At 45.6% G+C, this 20,032-nt stretch overlaps 1 protein-coding gene across 3 annotated transcripts in view; it reads left to right on the forward strand.

Annotated features, from left to right (window-relative positions):
• The window catches only part of NSD3 (nuclear receptor binding SET domain protein 3), a 2,619,674-nt gene that overhangs the window by 2,091,206 nt on the left and 508,436 nt on the right, over positions 1–20,032 (forward strand). For all 3 annotated transcript variants that reach the window (XM_069617934.1, XM_069617935.1, XM_069617936.1), the window contains one exon: positions 5,482–5,751. In XM_069617934.1, the coding sequence (XP_069474035.1) occupies positions 5,482–5,751 (270 nt within the window). The remainder of the gene's footprint in view (positions 1–5,481; positions 5,752–20,032) is intronic.

Genomic DNA, 20,032 nt, shown 5'->3' on the forward strand with positions numbered 1-20,032 from the left:
AGGAGAGGTGGAGAGAGGATGGGTGCAAGGACAAGTCATTACCTCAGGCGGTTAAAACAAATGACTCTACCTTGATATTAGAGGCAATCTGGGGCCTGAAGGCTGACCTGATGAAAGGACTTAAATTGCACACAGGCTTTCTGAAAGATCTGTCCCTCTCGATGAATGCCATTTGCTTAATCCATAATGATACATTGAAAGAGGGTTTAGAGAGTGTGATTAAGGCAATTCACTTGAGTGCTGGACTGACAGACATGCCCTGGAAAGGGTGTGAATCAGGGAATGTCTTGATGTCTGTCACTGAAGATGCTCCTACGTCTCTGTTAAAGGGGACACGTTTGGGCACAGGAGAAGTGTAAAGTTCAAGGGCCTTTTGTGAATGTGGCTATGAAGAACTCACAAAAAAAGACGGAAAAAATGAAGAGGAAACGGGTTGCGGAATTAAGGGCCTGGAAGACCACGTCCTGCAATTATTTGCGTGTGGTGGCCTTTCAGGATTTACAGGACCATATAGTTGCAGAGGACACTTCTCAGGAGCGGAAGAAGAGAGGTGAGGGAGGAAGAGGCTAGCATAATGGTGGATGTGGTGGTGAATGATGGGGAGGGGGAGTAGAAGGTCTCCGACAAGAATCTAGGATACCAATTGATCTTTTGTGGGGGTGTTCAGAGTGTGAAGAGGGTAACAACAGATTGTCAGATGTCCTGAAACAAATTCTTGCTGCCGGGAGAGGGAGTGAGAAGTCCACAATCCATGTTGAGGGAGCCAAACAAACTATATTTTCAACATCCATGGCACCGTCATAGTTCCCAGCCATAAAAGAGGAGACAGTGTGAGGCAGGCAGCTAAGTAAGGGAGTAAAGGGTGGTATGGAAAATAATGTGGGTCGAATGATAATGGGGTGGTCTGCTCATGGGGTGGGGGGTCTGTGACCATGACACTCCGACAAGGGTTACGAGCACGAACCATAACAGTGAGACACGGTTTGGTGTACACATTGCCACGACATGGTTGGCAGGAGCTGAATCTTTAGATATGGCGGCTAATCCCCAAGCATTAACAAAATCGGAGGTGAGACTCCTGGTTCACAACATACTGATGAAAGAAAGGAATACTGCAGCATCAGGTAACTTAAGGAGGGAGGTAGTAGGGGAAATGCAGGGTAAATCAACAGGGTGTTTGAGATTTATCCTCGGGCAGATGCAGAGAATGGATGGGGGAGCATCCCCTTAGGTTAAGAGATCCAGGCTATCCGGAAGTTCCGAATGTGATCTTGAATTATCTGTTCGATGAAGGAGGGCCACAATCCCTGCATAGATCGTGTTTCTTTGCTCTCTTTGAGGACATCCCGGCGCTCAGGCTGATTACATCTGGTGACATTGAGCATTATCTGAGGAGGTACGATTACGTGAGATTGGCAATTCCTTCTCCGTTAGTACAATCTACCTTACTCAATGAGGCAAGTAATTTACAGAAATATAGATACGATGTAACCATATGTAAGGACGAAAACACGCAGTTTAAGGAGGTGAGTAAAAGGCCCTTTGCCGCCTCTAGAGGAGGAGAAAATTAGGTGTTGGAAAGATGGGTGAGCCCTGAACATGAAGGTAAAACATTAGAGGGGCTGAAGAACTGGCATTGGTTAGTGTTAACTTTGAGAGACTCCATTGCGCAGCTCAAGATCAAGAGCCAGCCACTTTAGGAATTCAGGGTGCCTAAATGTTTTTTCTTGGAATGTGAGAGGTCACACACAATTATTGTCAAATGACACTTTATGTAAGGATTTGAAAGTATTTTACCTCATTTTTCTACAAGAGAAATGGGCACGACGAAGTCTTATTCTGGATGGCTCGAGCTAACCAGCCACTGCAAGACATGGGTCGAGGAGAAGATCCAAGGCTAATCTAGCCATTGCTATAAGACATGGGAGAAACTTAACCAAAAAGGGTGAATGGAAGATCCAGGTCACATTTTTGGTAATTGCCCTAAAAATACCCAATATCCCAGGGATTCAGGATTTACTTTTAATAAATGTTTGCTGGAATCCGTCTGAAAAGTTGGAGACTGCCCTCGAAACTAACATATTGCTGGACAAATGGGTTTCTAATTCTCTGCGGGGTGAGATAATACTTGCAGGAGACCTTAATGTAAACTGTAAGGAGGCATAAAACAACTCACAGACGTACTTATTGTTGAATAAGATGACTATCTTATAACAAAAGGAAAAATGTTCAGGGGCTTTGTGGGTGAATTTCGCAAGGGTGGGGGTCTAGAGCTTGTTGAAGATGACACGCCTATGTGCCATGCGAAGGGGTCCAATTCAATCATAGATTATCTTTCTCGCCCAGCAATTGTTTTCGAGAATAATGGACTTAAAGATAAGGCACACCCAGCACAGTAATCGTGCACTGTTATGCTTACAACTGGGAAGTGACAACATCTGGTTCGGTTTGGAAGAATGTAGGAGTGAATGTGTGAGGAAATAGATTAAAGTGGTCTCTAGATAAGACCAACACATTTAACAACACTATGCTGCTTGATTTCAGCTCTACCTCAATGGAAGAGAAACTATACAACTATTTGTTGTCTAATTTCTCTGCACACTTAGAAAAACATGTCTATACTAAACCCGTGCAAAAAGACAAGGGCTAAAGTAGACAAATGTGGACTTTCTTTGATCCTGTAGTGAAGGAACGTAAATTAGTTCTACATAAAGCATTCAGAATGATCTACAAAGTAATGGGTATGTCTTAATTAAGTAAAGAGTAGGTCCGGAAGCTGAAACAAGCTTACAAGAATTGGCTAAAATCCCATCATGCTGCTCTCTATCAAAGGGACGGGGTACTAATTATGGCATCCTTAAAAGGTAATAATACTCATAATATCTGGGAAATAAGTAACCAGACTGAGATTAAACAACTTCAGCTGGTTACTAATCCCATTACAGAGAAGGAAGGGTTACATAATTTCCAGAATATTTTTAAGGACCCTGGCCTTGTTATGGAGATGTCTAAAATGGTTGGGTATGAATGCAATATCGAGATATCAATTAAGAATATTGTAAGGATTATAGGGAAATCCAAGCCATCCAAAGCTGGAGGCCCTAATAACTTAACAAATATATTGGAACTAAATCTTGATCTATGGGCCAAGTTCCTTCATATCCTTTTTTCCAATATTGTAAATTTGAAGTGTGCCCCTGCGTCATGGCAAATAGCGTATATTATTCCCATTTTTAAGAAAGGCTTGCGGTTGTCACCATATAATTATAGGCCTATTGCCTTAATGGATGTTGAGTCTAAAATCTTTGCATCCATTTTTTTGGATCACATAGAGACCTTGTGTTTCACAAATGAGATATTGGACTACCATCAAATGGGCTTCAGAAGGAAAATAGGCACAGATTGTGGGGGTCTCTTGCTCAGCTGCCTACAGAGACGCGTGTGGCAAACTAATTCACCCTCGGTGTACGTGGCATCGATGGACATGTCCATGGCGTTCCACACAGTGACTAGAGCCATTTTGTGTAAGAGTATGTAATTCTTAAGGGCCTTCTGAGTATTCTCATTCACTTGCATAGAAACTCCAAGATGCAAGTTCGATTGAACTCAGAAGGTTGGATGTCAACCCGCCTCCCAACTCATAATGGCCTACACCAAGGCTGTATATTGGCACCCACATTATTTACCCTGTATGTGGCAGATGCAGGCAGAACTTTAGATCATGTTTCTCTGGTATCACCTAAAATTGGATCTCTAAAAATTACCTGGGCAGTGTACGCTGATGATTTTGTGTTCGCTGACTGTACTCGCATTGGGTTGCAGAGGTTGATCAATGCATTGGGGCAATATATGGCAGAGCACAATTTAAAAGTCAATCCAGCCAAAACCTTTATTTAGAATCTTTCGAATGGTGGTCAAAAAGTTTAGCTAGAAATGGGAAAATAAGTTGCTTTCGGTTAAAAGCAGCATGCAGTACCCAGGGTATCCTATATTAGCAAAGCATACTAAGATCTTCTACCACAACTATCTTAGAATGAAAGCAGTGGCAATGTCCAGAAAAATGCAGCAGATAGACTGGAAATTTTGATAATTCTCAACTATCCCCTGTAGGGAATTCTACGGAATGAAAGTGCTACCGAGAATATGCTATAGCCTAGAGATAATTGGGTGATCCCAGAGCTGAAGATAGTGGAAGGTATAATCTGGAGAGCGGTCCTATTTCATCTGGCCAAATGTGTTACAATACAAATAATTTGATACAAAATGGGCCTGCAATCAATGGGCAGCATAATGAAATACAAACGATTGTCCCTACTGAGAAAATGTGAAATTATCCCGAAGAGGAGTTTGTACAGTCTCTTCGGAGGCAGGGTGGATGGGGTGCAACCGAAGGTTTCATGAAAGATCTACGCTCAGATGGAGCATTAATCCCATGTATACTGGGATCATCTATGAAAACCATTATAGTGAATCCCCAGAAGATAAAAAATCTGATCATAGGAAATGACTGGTATGCCAACAAAATGGAAGCCTTATTGTTCTTTCAAGCGGTGTTGCCTCAAAAATGGTGTGCTTATATGGAACAGTACCTAAAGCAATCCCCCAGTTGGGGGTTGAGAAATAATATAACGTGGTTTCACTTCAATGTAGTGAAAACTAAGGAACTATTAGCAAGTTGTGACTATTTGGGGGTAACAAATGATCTTTGTAGGTTCTGCCAGACAACTACTGTGGTAGAATCACTATTTCACTTATTACTTGTGTGCTCAGTTTTACAGACTGGGAGAGTGCAATATTTTGGGTCATTAGTCAGCAATCCAGAATGGGTTCAAAGATATTCACTCTGGTTATCAGTGTAACATGGTGACTCTGTCTTTGAAGTTGAGAGTGCTGTCATTTCTATAAAAAAAGGTGTGTAAGCTGGAAGGAATTACATAAGACTCTTTTATAAAGTATAAAAGCTTTTAAACAACTGAGACATATCTGTTGGTTGTATCGCTGTCTTTATGTATATTTGAATCCGTTGGGATGGTTTAGAGTCATTTTGTTTCTTTTATTTTTTAACCTGGTATCTGTAAAATGTTTCACGAATAATGTAGTGTAATTATGAAGTGAATAAGGGTTTCAATGCAAACTCTTGCCTTTTCATGCCTATCTTACTCATTGCCGCATCTGTATTTTTCTCTGTCAAAATGAATGTACTTCACCCTTACGTCAACATACAAAGTTGAAGTTTTTACCAAAGAATCAAAGACTTTCTATTCTTAAACAAAAAAATCTTGCCCTGCTTTTCAAGAACTCCAAGGACTTTTTTCTTTTTCTCTTCGTATGGATAGTGGAAGAGTACCTGAAATACTAATCATCCATGTTGTTCCTTTTCATACTTTAAAGGAAAGCAGTTATATATTTGGATTCTTATGATTGATTTTATCTTGCAGCTGAAAAACAATTCACCATACTTGTTTTTTTTTCTTTTCACAGTCAAATAAGGTCATTGGGAAAGTGCAGATTCAAGTGGCAGACCTATCTGAAATCCCCAGGTGTAACTGTAAAACCACTGATGAAAATCCTTGTGGCTTGGACACGGAATGTCTGAACAGGATATTGCAATATGAGTGTCATCCACAGGTATGCCAGGCAGGAGAGCGATGTCAAAACCAGAGTTTCACTAAACGACTGTACCCAGAGGCAGAGATCATCAAAACTGACCAACGAGGTTGGGGGCTCAGGACAACAAGAAATATCAGGAAGGTAAGATGTTTGGAATAGACGATTGCTATGTAATGAATACAAGATAATATTGATACAACTTTTTGCCTCTGTATCATTCACTTTGCCCTTCTGGTATTGATTATCTAAATGGTATTTTATTGTGCTCGGCTTCCATCACAGTTGTCAGTCCCTGTTGAATTCTTGTAATATTGGATATTCATAACATTCACCAACTTCGACATCTTATGATCCCTTTACTTAAAGTTAGATCAAAATTCTGTTTTTGTGGTTTGTTTTTGCGATTTGTTTTTACTAATGAGTCCTCTAACCTTTTTGCTGGCTTTCATGTTTAATGTTATACTTTTTTTGTTGTCGGAGGGATTTCTACTAAAGTCCCTCTGCAGCTGCAACTTTGTTATGCTTCCCTTGTTTGCCCATATCCATGATAGGGGTGCTGCTATTTTTTCCAGGTTGATTTTCTCACCCAGAAAGTGCTGGGGGCTATGTTGCTGACTGGTACATGTTTTTGGCTACACCATCCTGTAGCCTTTTGATCATATGTGATGGTCATTCGACTACCAATTAAATAAAAAATAAATCCTAAACCCGGGTCATTTTGCTTTTTGGTCTTCATTTGTTTAAGTGGTCCATGAGCAGTAGCCAAAATGGCCTAGACACTGTGCCAAACCTACCAATTCACCACCCTTTATGCAACTGGTATCCGTTTTAGTCTAAATGAGGATGTCCTAGATGCCACATTCAAAATGTGTATGCGTACGAACAGCATGGCTCCCTGAAAGCTCCTGGCTGGAGTCCTGTTCGAGCAGATTTATGAAAAGAATATCCTCCGTTAAGAGCCCAAAACACCATATGGAGCTGAAGTAACCCGGCACCTAATGATACACGCTGATCCGCTCAAAACAGCTCCAACACCCAGCTATCGCTGAGCCGAAGCCGCGCTCGGACACCAGGACCGTAACCAAAATGGCGGGCGCTATGATACGGAGCCTGGCAATGACATGGAGGAGCAGAGGCAGTGCCGCTAACCTGAGCGCCTGAGGACCCACTGCTGGAGAGCGCGATGCCTGTAGGCTGAACCCAGTGTGCACCTGGTCAATGTAGCAGCGGAGAGACACGTACCAGCACCAGGTCCCAGCGCTGCCAACGGACTCCAACCGAGGGGTTAGAGTATGGCGCCACTACCATAAAGGAGGCACCAACGCTCGCCCACAAGCAAGTACTGCCCCGGACAGCATACAGCACTGGGCGCCACGCCGAGCAACCTCAGCCCCACCAGCACCCCTCAGCAATGAAGCAGTCAGCCAAGCTCGGAGCAGAGGGACCAGGGGGTGCCGACTACCGACGGCGCTCCGGACAGCCACAATCTACAACACAGAAGGTACGTGATAGCCGGCGGCAGGATCTCTCCTCACCGACCATAGGAGGCTAGTTAATATCCCAGAGGGGGGTCCATCCTGCCAAACGCCAGAGCTGCCACACCCTGCAACTAGGACCACAACACGCGAGGATCACTATCAGAGGGACAGGGGCAGGGTGCACTGACGAGCACCCCCTGCGCAAGACCCACAGCAACCCCATTGAGGCCCAGCCCGATTTGCAGCCACCAAAAGGGGGAAATCCCTTAGAGGCCACGGAGGCATACTAACAACCTCCCCAAACGACGCATCGCAGCGAGAGCCCCTCTGAATACGCACCGCTAATAGTGAAGAAAGTCCCCAGGAGTCTCCTGGAACAAAGGAAATACACCAGTCGACCCACCTCCCAGGGGGAGCCCACAGTAAGAACCAAAAACTCTGCTCCATGCACCCCAGGCAGAGGAGAGGCAGAGTCAGACCTAGGAACCCTCCAAGAAGGCACCACACATCCCCCAGGGGCACATCCATTTGGGCAGTGTCCTGAATCAGGCCCCACAGAAGAAGGGAACCAGAAGAACTCCTCAACCAAGCTAACACCAACAGGGCAAACAATTAACTCACCAAGAAAGAAGAGCTCTCAGGCGCGTCAAGGCAAAAGTGCCCCATCATCGCCCGCTCCTCCTCCCGCCCCCCACCTGCACAGGAGATACCACATCTCCAAAGCGCCTCTTAACTGGACTCCCAAATAGCCGGAGAGACAGATCAGAAACAAGCAACCCTCTGGGGCAGGGGGCACCAGGGAACAGGGGGACCAGGGCCACAGACTAAACCCATGCAGCTAGACGCTATCTCAGCACACCAGAAGCAGTGGAGGCTCCCACGCACTGCCCCGAGGACAGACACACACCTCTGGGGGCTGTGACCAGAATCAACATCACAGACATGGCGAAAAGTGGTAAGGCAACGAAACAAACTGACATTGCGGCACTGATTGGCAACCACACCTCTGAGAAGCTAAAGAAACCCGAACACATACCGGACCCCGCTGCAGAGATTGCCACCACACCTGAAGCCCCGGAAGTTGCCCAATCAGCAGCCAAGTCTGACCTCAAAGACCTACTAGCAGAAATAACAAAAGAGATCCAAAGGGAGACCGAAGAGGTCACAAAGAAAATCTTAGAACTTGACAAAAGTGTGGCAGAGGTGGAACGACGCACAGGAGACCTGGAAAACACAGTATGCGACCATGTCTTTGACCTGGAAAGAAACCTGGACAGAATCGTAGCCCTGGAAGCAAAATGCGACCTACTGGAGCTCAAGCAAGAGGACGCGGAAAACCGCTCCAGGAGAAACATTCGCCTCCGGGGAATACCCACAACAATCACAGATGCAAAACTGGAGAACTTTACAAGGGAACTGTTTAGGTTCATCCTGACCCTCTCAGACACCTGCCCCCTGGAGCTCGATTGGGTCCATCGAACAGTCCAGAGGCAATCCTCCCTGTTTCCTCCCGATGTCCTAGCACGGATCCACTTCAAAATAAAGGAGGAGATCATGAGGGAGGCCAGAGCATCCAAGCAGATCCTCTTCAGGGGGGCAAGCTTCTCACCGTACCAGGACGTATCCATCACAACCTTACAGAAGCGGAAAGCACTCTGCAACATCACAGCTTGGCTATTTGAGCGGAAGGTGCAATATGGATGGAGTTTCCCAACGGCCCTGAACTTTACATGGGAAGGAACTCAGAGGTACATCCGCACACCAAAGAAAGTGTAGAAATTCATGGGAAAAGGGCCAGAAAGCGGAGCCTCAGAATCCAAAACCCATAGCCAAGGCAAGATGAAATCACCTCCGACTGGAGCATGGACGTGAGCTACGAGGAAGCACAGGCTCCAGGCCCCTGGAAAGCCACGGAACCAGACTGATCCTAGAACAATGATTACAACCAAAATCCGGCTGTCCATTGCGGCTATCCGCTCTCCCAAAACACGCCAAGAACATAATCATGGGCACCCCCCAGGGGGAGCCCGAAATGGGAGAGGGAGCAATTGATGACAAAAGTTGACACCGCAGACGCACAGACCCAATAATATCCTACACTGAGCTCAAGGCACGGCACACGGTCCTGCCATGCCGGCCGTTGTGCTCTCTGGCCGTCCTGTTGATGGTGCTCGGGCCCTGTTGGCCACTATTAGCTCGACGATGAGGTCCAGCTAGGATACCCCGTTTGATGAGGCTGATCTCCATCCAAGGAGTTGGGGGGAGGAGGGCGGCAAGGAGTTGGGGGAGGAGGGAGCGAGGGGGCAGTTGGGTTATGTTGGCCCCTAGGAAGGAAAACCATGTTACAACTCACACATAACAGATGCACACTCACTAAATGGGGCACGCCAAATATCAACCCGAAGACCCGGAATAAAGGAGCTCATAGAGGCGCTACTACATGAGTTAATGGGGCCGGATGAGGATAGAAACGTCTGCATCCTTAAATGGAACGTGGGCGGCCTCAACTCTCCAAGGAAACACAAATTGGTAGAGAGCAGGCTCAGCAACTTAGAGGGTGATGTGGTAATTATGCAAGAGACCCACCTATTAACCACAGACGAGCATCGCCTAAGACTTAGGCGATTTAAGCAGGCCTACTTTGCATCCCCAAGGGAAAAGAAATGGGGGGTGGCTATCCTATTGAGCAACAATTTCCCACTCCAGGATCCCACAGTGAAAAGAGACCCCGAAGGCAGGTACATCCTGGTAAAGGGATATATCTCAGAACAACCAATCACCATAGCAGGGATTTACTGTCCCAACAAGGACCAAGACACGTTCTTATAGAATCTGATCCCAATACTGGCAACATTCACCACTGGGTATCTTCTCATGGGAGGTGACTTTAACATGGTCCCGGACCCCCTATTAGACAAAACCATCCAATCTAGACTACACACAAGCCCTAACCTTCGCCAAACTACTGCGAGAAACGGAAACAGTAGACGCATGGAGGCTTGCGAACAGTGGGGCCAGGGACTACACCTTTTACTCTAGCGCCCACAAAGGTCATTGCCGGATTGACTTACTATTAATCACAGGGGCCCTATTCCCATGTCTGAAGAACATACACATCCACACCTGGATGATTTCAGACCATGCACCGGTTTCAGCAGACCTAGCAATAACTGGGTTACCAGCACCCCCACCAAGGTACTGGAAACTAAACGACTCTAGACTCCTAGACGAAGTGGTTAATTCAGAGGTGAGAGAGACACTGACTAATTACTTCAAAGAAAACACAACCCCAGACACACCCATCGAAATAGTATGGGAAGCTATGAAGCCTGTAATTAGGGGGACACTAATTGGTGCAGCAATGGAACATTGCAGGATTGCCAAGGTCCAAACATCCGTCCTGGAGCTAAAAGTCTCAGAGATAGAGAGGAGACTAAAAACTCACCAAACTAGGAAGAAAGAGAGAGAGTTGCAGAAAGCGAGAACTGCACTAGAAATCCACTCGTCGGACCAATCTGCTAAAGCCCTTGCATAGAACAAGCAGTTTTCCTACTGCAAAAGTAACAAGGCAAACCACATACTAGCCCACAAGCTGCAGCGAATACACAAAAGGAATAATATGACCTGTATTACTGGGGAAGATGGAATAACCCGATACACAGACGCATGAAAAATGAGTGCCCCCGCTAACCCACAACAATACAATTATGTCCGGCCCCCCTACCCAACCCGGGGACCAACACCAGAACAGGCAATACCTGCAACCATTCATAGCGCCCAACATGAAACTCCAACTTGAACCCCTCGAAGTCCCAATAACAGTAGAGGAAGTCATGGAGGCTATCAAGTCCATGAAGAATACCGCCCCAGGCCCGGACGGACTAACGGCGACATTTTTCAAATCATACGCGCAAACACTAGCTTCACAGCTCACTCGGGTATTCAACTCATTTCTAGAATCTGGGAAGGTCCCTAAGTCAATGGGGGAATCACTCACCATATTAGTCCACAAACAGTGGAAAGACCCAAAGCAAGTAACCTCTTACAGACCAATAACACTCATGAACCTAGACGGGAAGATTTACTGCAAAGTCCTGATCGCTAGACTGAGGAGGGTGCTCCCAGACCTGATAGACAAGGACCAAAATGAGGAGAGGTACGTTCGATAACATCAGAAGAACACTTGATCTTATCGAGAGCGCTGCACGGCGGAAGGAAGAACTCATGGTTATATCACTAGACGCACACAAAACGTTTGACCTTGTAGGCTGGGACTACATCAAGAGCACACTCGAACACATGGGTTTTGGCTGCACCTTCACCACATGGATAATGGCGAACTATCAATCTCCAATGACCCAGCTGCGGGTGAATGGGAGGAGATCAGAAAGCATACCCATTACTCAGGGAACACGTCAGGGCTGCCCACTCTCACCCATGGAATTCGCCCTATCTATGGAATCCTCCGCGGGAGGAATTGGGCAAAACCCGGGCATACAAAGAATCTCATGTTAGGCAGAATTCTCATTTCATGGCTAATTTCCCCTACCTATAGAGTCCCCCCAGCAGCTTTGCTGGATTTGAAGGGTTTGTTTCTATTTACCTGCTAAGAGTGAGACTCTTTTTCCCACTCTTAGGCATTTGTGCTGTGTGTGTTCTAGGCTATTTTTGTGTTTAATGCCTATGGGATCTTTTCTCTCACCCATAGGAACCATCTTTATGCACATGTGTTACCCAGCACCCTCCGTGCAGTGACACAGGGGTGTCGTAGCGACCCCCAAACATAGACTCCATACCCTGGGACTGATTGCTGTCTCCCAGGGCATGTAAAGTCCCCATTGACTTTACTATTCGATTTTTATGAACTTAACCAGTACACCCCATCTTAATATGGAAGTACTGGAAGGGGTTAATAGTTTTTTCCCCCATGTTCATTTTCGAGAGGGTACCTTAAAGTCCCCCTCTACAAAGTTTCTGGCTGGTGGCAGTGGTTACTATCTTTCATATTCGACCGCAAATATTTTCCTATGGGATTTTCCCATTGTTCGAGGCTACCACTTTTACTGACGGCCTCTAACATACTGCCAGTTTATTTTATTATGAACTTTACTCCGGTAGGTTTTATTTGCCAGAACTTTGATAAAACTTCTTTCTCGAGTCTTACTACATTTTCCTAACCCAGGTATGGGGATCCTTTGTTTGTCCTTCTGGCAGGCTTCTGCCAAGAAGCCCTCCTTTCTGCGCCACTGAGTCTGGGGTGGGTCTGTTTGGGAGGGGGAGTAGAACCCCCAGACAGAGTTGCCACCGCAACTCAGGTCGCACTCTAACCTGATAGGCTGGAGGGTCTCCCGCCAAGATGACCACTCCACTGTGTGAGTGACAGCTAGGCTGCATGAATGGGTCTCTTTCTGCATAAAAGCAGGGTCCTGAGGACTGGAAGAGCAAGACTTCGCCACTGGAACTACGGAACCGAAGGGGAGAGAAGCCAGAGACATCTTCAGCATCTACACCACCGGTGAAGCCCTGTCGGATCGTCTCACCTCTTTTCTTCCACACGACGAGAGGAGATCTTCAGCGAAAGAGCCTCCTTCCCTTGAGCTGGTGGGGTCAACCAGTTCACCTATCGCATCCTCGGACCTGCCTTGGTCGAATTGACAGTGCCCAGCACTAGGAGACCGATAGCCAGGCAGCTATCGACCCGGACCTTGATTAAAAGGAGCGTACCTTTTATACTTCGTTTGGCAGCACCACGGCTGGTTTCATCCCTTGGTAGTGCAGCGACTCGAACCTTCCTCCACGACGAGAGCCTCTCTCCCTCTGTTGGATCCCTCGACCTGCAGGAACTACCAGGAACAACCGCCACCGCAAGAGCCACTTCTTCACGTTTAAGGTACATTGTTCCACCAGGCCGCCCTTTCTCTGTGTTAGCCCTAAAGGTGTTTTAAATCCTTTAACTACTTGTAGGGTTGACCGCCCTCTCTCTTAACATTGTCTTTCGCCATGCATCTACCTCTTCAATATTTTTCTACTAAAGACTTGTCTGCAGCTACAAGAACATTTCTGCTCCTAAACTCTTGGTCCTGTACCACAGACTCTGGCCTGTTGACGCTGACTGATTTGTTAGATCTGCTCTCACTAGATTGGTTTTCAATGAGAAATGTGTTGATGCACCTAAATCTTCTAAACCCCTCTTCCTTCCTAATGTTTTAACTTGTGGAGTGCCATTCTGCTCAGTTTTCATTCACTTATCTTTCTACTAGTGTTACTGTGCATTACTTGTTCACAAAACTTCAGGGAAGTGTTGCTAGGGGGTGTCTGAAGATATTTCGGTTTAACTTGTTTAACTTGTGCTTTCCCTTCCTTTCGTTGAATTGTTGGAGTGCCATTTGTAGTTGGTTTTCACTGTGCCGTTTTGCTCAGTTTTCACTGTACCGCAAACGTGTCTACAATTGAATAGGGAGTTGTATATGCTTTTCTTTTGACTAAACTTAACTTACTTTATTAACTGTGATCTATGTGTTGACTTGGAAGTGTATAAAATAAATATATATTCTCTTTTTAATACAAAGCTTTGGTCAGTGTTTCCTTGCTCCATAGTACTGTACTACCTATTGTGTCAACCCTGAATACTGCTCATCTCCCTATTGAGATACGTCTGACTGCTCAGCCACAGCTACCAACTAAATCTTTGTGGTACAGACTGATACCAAAGGGGATTTATTGCTCTCACCTGTAGTCCTAATCTGGGGTAGTGCTCCCTAAGGGAACTGCCCTGGATTCTGCCTAACATCTCAGTATGTGGCAGGGAATATAAAGCGGCACTATACGCCGACGATGTTCTCCTAACAATATTACAACCAAGTACCTCCCTAGCCCAACTACTAGAAGAGTTGGAAGCGCGTCAGGATTCAGGGTGAACTACGACAAATCGGCCGCACTAGCACTCAACATCACAAAGAAGCAGCAAGAGGAACTCTCCCATAAATCACTGATCCCCTGGGTCGAAGAAGCAATCCAATACCTGTGGGTCCGCATTCCCAAAAACCATGCACAAACATACCAAAGCAACTTCCCACAACTATTCAGAGAGCTGAGAAGGGACATATGCCACTGGAACAAGCAAGAAATTTCATGGTTGGGCAGGGTGGCGGCAATAAAAATTAACCTGATCCCCAGGCTAATCTACCACTGCATGGCGCTCCCAGTGCACATACCAGAGAGCGAGCTAAACGACCTACAGCGATCTATACTGAAATTTATCTGGGGGGAAGAGGGCCTGGATAGCAAAGCAAATTATGACTCGAAGCCACAACGCAGGAGGGCTGGGAGTACCAGAGGTAGCAAGGTACAGACGGGCGGCCCAACTAGCCCCTGCATTCACCTGGACACAAGCATCAGACCCACCATACTGAAAGCAAATAGAAGAGGCGTGGTGCTAATCTCCCCTAACCGACCTCCCACACATCCAGGGGCCAAAAAATCAGCTGAACACAGGACCCCTAAAAGCAACATACAACACAGTGATAAACTGAAAACAGCAGCCCGAAAGTGGGGATGCACAGGAACTCTGGGCCCACTGACACCGTTATGGGGCAACCCAGACTTCTCACCTGGCCTTCAGTCTCAGAGCTTCGCCACATGGCAAGAAGGGGGCCTCCAAACAATCTCCAGACTTTTTAGAAGGAGGCATTCCACTTGTGTTCGAAGAGTGCAAGACCAAATTCAAAATCCCAGAAAGGGAGCGGTTCAGATACTCCCAGATACGGCACTTGATATCCCAAAGAGCAGTCAAAGAAAAGGGCTCCAGATACCTCCCTTCACTAGAGCTGACGCGAACATCATCCCCACTCAAAGGGAAGGTCTCCACATTATATCGGCTCCTAGAGAAGCATGACCCCACAATCAAAGAGAGATACATGATCAACTGAGAGAAAGACCTAGGGTGACCGATGGAGGAGGAAACCTGGAACAAGATCTGGGTGAGAACCCATAAAAGCACCCAATGCATCACCAACAGAGTGCAGATATAAGATCTGTTACAGATGCTACATCGCACTGATGCAGCTGCACAAAGCGAACCCACACATCCCACCGGGCTGCTGGAAAGGCTGAAAAGCTGAAGGTACTCTGTTTCACCTGCTATAGACCTGCCCACAAGCAATGAACTATTGGAGAGAAGTACTAGACCACATAAAAGCAATCACATGTCTTGAAATCCCCTGGGACCCAGGGAATGTCCTGTTGGGGGACACGGGGGACGGAGTGCTCCCCCTAAGAGGCCACATAGCTCATCTATGTACACACCACCTAACAGTAGCAAAAATCTCATTAGCACGGCTCTGGAAGAACCCTACGGGACGATCAATCCCGCTATTGTGGGAAAAATGCTGGGACACGGTCATTGCCGAGAAGATCACGGCTCTCCGAGCAGGGAATCTGAACCAATTCCAGAACACCTGGGCTCCGTTTATGGACTTTACAGCACTGTTCCCAACCCTCTCCCATAGGCCCCCATTCACGCGCTGTTTGGGATAACGTGAAGGACTACGAGACACCAAAGCAGCAGCGCTACCACCCCCCCCCTCTCTCGCCCCACACTGAGTCGCCCAGACCAGAATCTATATCCTCCCACTCGTAAATTATTAAGCCCCTAAACCAATATGTGCTATAATGTATTCCGGAATATACGCAATGTCTGATGTATTGTCATAAATTCATAAATTTAAATGTCAATAAAATGTTATGTTGAAAAAAAATTGTATGGGTGATGCCTAAGCACATGGTGTTTTGTTTTTCTCTCAAGTCCTGATGATGGGCTCTAACTTTGTGTGTGTGTGTGTGTGTGTGTGTGTGTGTGTGTGTGTGTGTGTATGCATGCAGTTTAACAAGGGAAATCTATGGCCATGCTAATGTTTTGTTGGGGATCTTACCTGATAGAAGCTGGAGGTGGGCGTTTCTGAGGACCCTGGTGCTTCTGTTCTGTTTGGACTCCTGGTGGTCTATTTGAGTGCCACTGCCTCTGTGCTGGCAGATCACCACCACAAGACTCCCCCTGGTCTTCCTGGTGGCCTCCTGTTTAGACTGACACTGCCGTAATCATCTTTGTCCTTGCGTTGCTTGCCTGCCCTGACCGCATTGGCTCTGCTGCCAATTTCTCTGCTCCTTCATTAGACATTAAGCCTTGTACATCTACAGGAAATTTTCATTGTTAGACCCCTTCTGCTGCCCTGTGACCCGCATTTTACGGACACCCGGGTTCTCCCTGTCATTGCTGCTGGGGCCACTGACCACGGGTGTTCTGACCGCCATCTAGTCACAAGCCTGAGGCTCTTTGGGTGCCATGTTCTTCTTGTGTGCTTCCCTGAAAGCAGCAGGAATCTAAAGTGGGCTTTTTGTTTGAGGCAGAAGTTCTCAGCAGTGCTCTTATCCGCAGGCTGTCCCTGTTTCTTGTTGTTTTTTGGGAAGGCGGAGTGAGGATGTTTAGAATGTGTTAATCTTGGCTCCTAAGCGCTAGCTTAGCTCTTGCTGTGGCGATTGCAGTTCCCAAGGAGTGGAGGCTGGGCCTTTTGCTCTGTCTCTGTACTGTGATGAAGTTGCTGGGACAGACTGATTCATCTTCTGAGTTCTCAGGCTTCGAATTGCTGATACTGGGAGCAGAAATTAAAACATTTCCCTGTGGACGTTTGAAAAGGAGCAATGTTGTATGAATGTGCAACATTGTTTCTGCCTCCCCGAGCTTGAGCTCCTGCCTGAATTCATTCAAAGTCACCCAGAAATCCTGACGAGCACCTCCTTCTGAGCTTAGTGTAATTGACACGGGAAAGGTGCACCCAACGTGTTGGATTGTTCTGAGTCACCCAAGCGATTTGATGAGTGCTCGCACGCCTCTTGACTCTTAACTTTCTTTAATCATCTGCACCCCGGCAACTGTATATTTTCGATTATAATGATTGACCTTTAAAGTGAAACCAAGTAATTATGATTAAGACTGCAAATTACTGCCATTGAATTTGAGAGGTTTTTGTGCAGTTGCACATTCATAACATAAGGAACTGGATTCCCCCAGTTGGTGTCCCATATAAGGGGAATTGTACCCGTGTTGCCTCTGCACGTTATTTTCTCGGTATTCAAAATTGTTTACCATCAATTGTCCTGCTCGGAGCACACCGGGGTCACCTTTCAGTTCAGGACAACTCACCTGTCTTCTTTGGTGTCTCTGTATTCCATTGAGCTGCTGCGGCAGATCTCCTGCATCCTGTCCGCTTTGTTGCCAGCTCCCATTTACCTTCAATGGACTGTGCAGCTTTTCCCTGGCGCTCAGTCAGCTCCATTGGTGTGCGAGAGGTCGCAGAGGATCAAAGTGCCACACGCTGGGCTGGGAGCACGTCTCCCCCCCGGCTGAACATCTCTTCTTAACGCTAGTTCCTGCTGCGTTCACTGTGCAATGTCGCACACCTTCACTCCTAGTGTCTGCATCAGCTGGGGTTCTTCCTTCTGCGGCAATCACACAGCCTCTGCTACTTCTCCTGCATCTCTCCTTCTCAGCTGCAACTCATTCCTGAGCAACTAGACAGCACATTCTGGTCAGCAGCACTTCTGATCCTTTCTAACTCTGGGCCTCTCTTCCTCGTCCCAGTAACACAGGCATTATTGGCCTGGAGGTCCATATTGGTTTTGGTCCTTTCACACTTAATTAACTTTGTTGGTTTTATGAATTGAGAGTTGTCTGGAATCTTATTGGAAAGGTGTGTGACTTAACATTGAGGTTGGGACCTCCACCTAATATTGAATCGTAACTATTGGAGGATGTCTGTAATTCCTGAAATCCCAAGGTACAAACCTTTCTCTCTTTAGCTGACTGTTCATAGCATGTTCTTTGGGTAGCTTCATCAGAGGGACTTGTGAAATGACCGCATGCCATTACATTTTCAGAAATGATAGGACTCTCATCCTCACAGGAAGATTAATACTGCGTCTCTCCCAAAGGATTCACCGCTTCCTCTTGACAGCCATTTCCTCCCGTGTGATCCTCATTCATGATACCACCCCCAGGTTTAGGATCAGGTTGTGGCTTCCTTCCCCTGCCCACGTGGGAAGAGATCTTAGGATGGGGTTTAATGATGACTCTGCAGGATTCATCACAAAACTCTCTGCAACTCGCTCTGTGTAATCCATAAAAAGTAGTTAACAAGTGTACTATTGTGTTCCAGTCTGCTTCTAATGATTATAACTGTGGGTGGTGTGCTTTCTGGGTCACTTTACTTTTTATTTTTTTTGAATGTATGTTGACTATTAAATGAATGTACCAAATGTGTAAATATTTTTAACTGGTGGTTAGATAGGAGCGCAGGCATGCCAGAGGGGAACCGGAGTTCAAAAAGGGAAATGCACAATGAGAAAATAATTTTTCAACGCCTATATTTTTCTGCCCTTCATTTTTAAGATTCAGTGTTCAAACTGAGATTTTAGAATTTGTTTTCAAACTAAAGACTGTAGATAATTTACAGGTTGGATCTCCTTAAGAGCAGTAGAGCTGCAGACTGGTGTGTACTGTAAGTATGCCACTGACAAGGGGAAGGCAGAAAGGGCAGGACACGCACAGGCCCATAGTCCTACGGAGTACAAAGTGTACATTTATTTTTTTATTTTGTATAATTTAGTCAGACTTTCTATACAAACCTACTTACTTCTCTCATCCGAGAAGGTTTGTCATCTTATATTTTGAGCTGCAATAAAATAGTTAAACATAAACAAACTCCTTTAAAATTGATAATACACAATTACAACATTTCAACATATAAAAAAAAGTTAATATCACTGCCATCCATAAAAAGATCCCATGTTCTCTTTTCCTTGCTAAAATCAATCTCATTGTTATACGATCTCAGATAGGTACGTCGAAGCAAATCCAGGTTAGCACATTCCATCAACAAATGTTGTATAGATTCTAAACGAGGTTAAAAGTGTGTACTCATAAGGATGCACCAAACAAATCATAGATTGATACAATTCTTAGGTTTATTTTGAGATTAGCCCTTGTAGGTTGACATGTGTTTCAGCTCCTTAGCCTTTTTCAAAACCGGTCCATTTACAGTCAAATATATTACATTTCAACAAAAACAAAATTTGTACATTTTGTTTTTCTGCAAGATTTTGGTGCAAGACAGACAATTAGGATTGGTAATGGGGGGGGGGTGGTTAGGGTGTGGAAAAAGACAATAATTTTGCCTTAGTAATTACAGTGCTATTATTCATGCACCCTACATTCATTATTTCCTGATGTGTCTCTGTATGTCCTACATGCATTCATATTACTCATTGTTTTACCTCATATGGTCTTTATTTTACCTTCTAAGTTGCAAATGTTCAGTATGTTCCCTCTATAGCCTCATCACTCCAAGTGTACCATTTCCCTTCTTTTGGTCTTAGAACGGTCGCTTGTACTCACGGTCTATTCACTTTATAAACGATTCCCCTCCTCCTTATTTGAAAGTCCCATGGTAGTCCTGGGATAATCTCTTCCTGAAATGATACATTCATATATTATACCACTGTATAACAACTAGTTTGGCCTCATTCTAGTCATACTATATCAACAGTCGGCTTGTTTGGCTCCAAGTTATTTAACTCGCTATATTCTTGTCCTTACCTGCTCAAATATACAGTATTCTCCTGTCACTCTCTTCGCGTCGGCATTGGTGTTAGGATTCCGAAGATGCCCAGCGCCATTTTCTAATGTTGTCAAACGTTTCCATGGCGATCACGTCACTGTTTGGCTTCGTACCTCGCATATGAACGTGTGTCCACCATACTTTGGGAAACCACCTAATTCAGTGCATTATTTAAAATTGAGTGTGCCCAATTAAAGTATTCATGTTGATCTCGCGTTCCGTTAAACAGCCCTAAACTCTCATTTGGGCTGTTTTATTTACCATATACAACTG

This window comes from Ambystoma mexicanum, chromosome 10 (genome assembly GCF_040938575.1).
Source record: "Ambystoma mexicanum isolate Mex_15411 chromosome 10, UKY_AmexF1_1, whole genome shotgun sequence".
Classification (NCBI taxonomy): Eukaryota; Metazoa; Chordata; class Amphibia; order Caudata; family Ambystomatidae; genus Ambystoma; species Ambystoma mexicanum.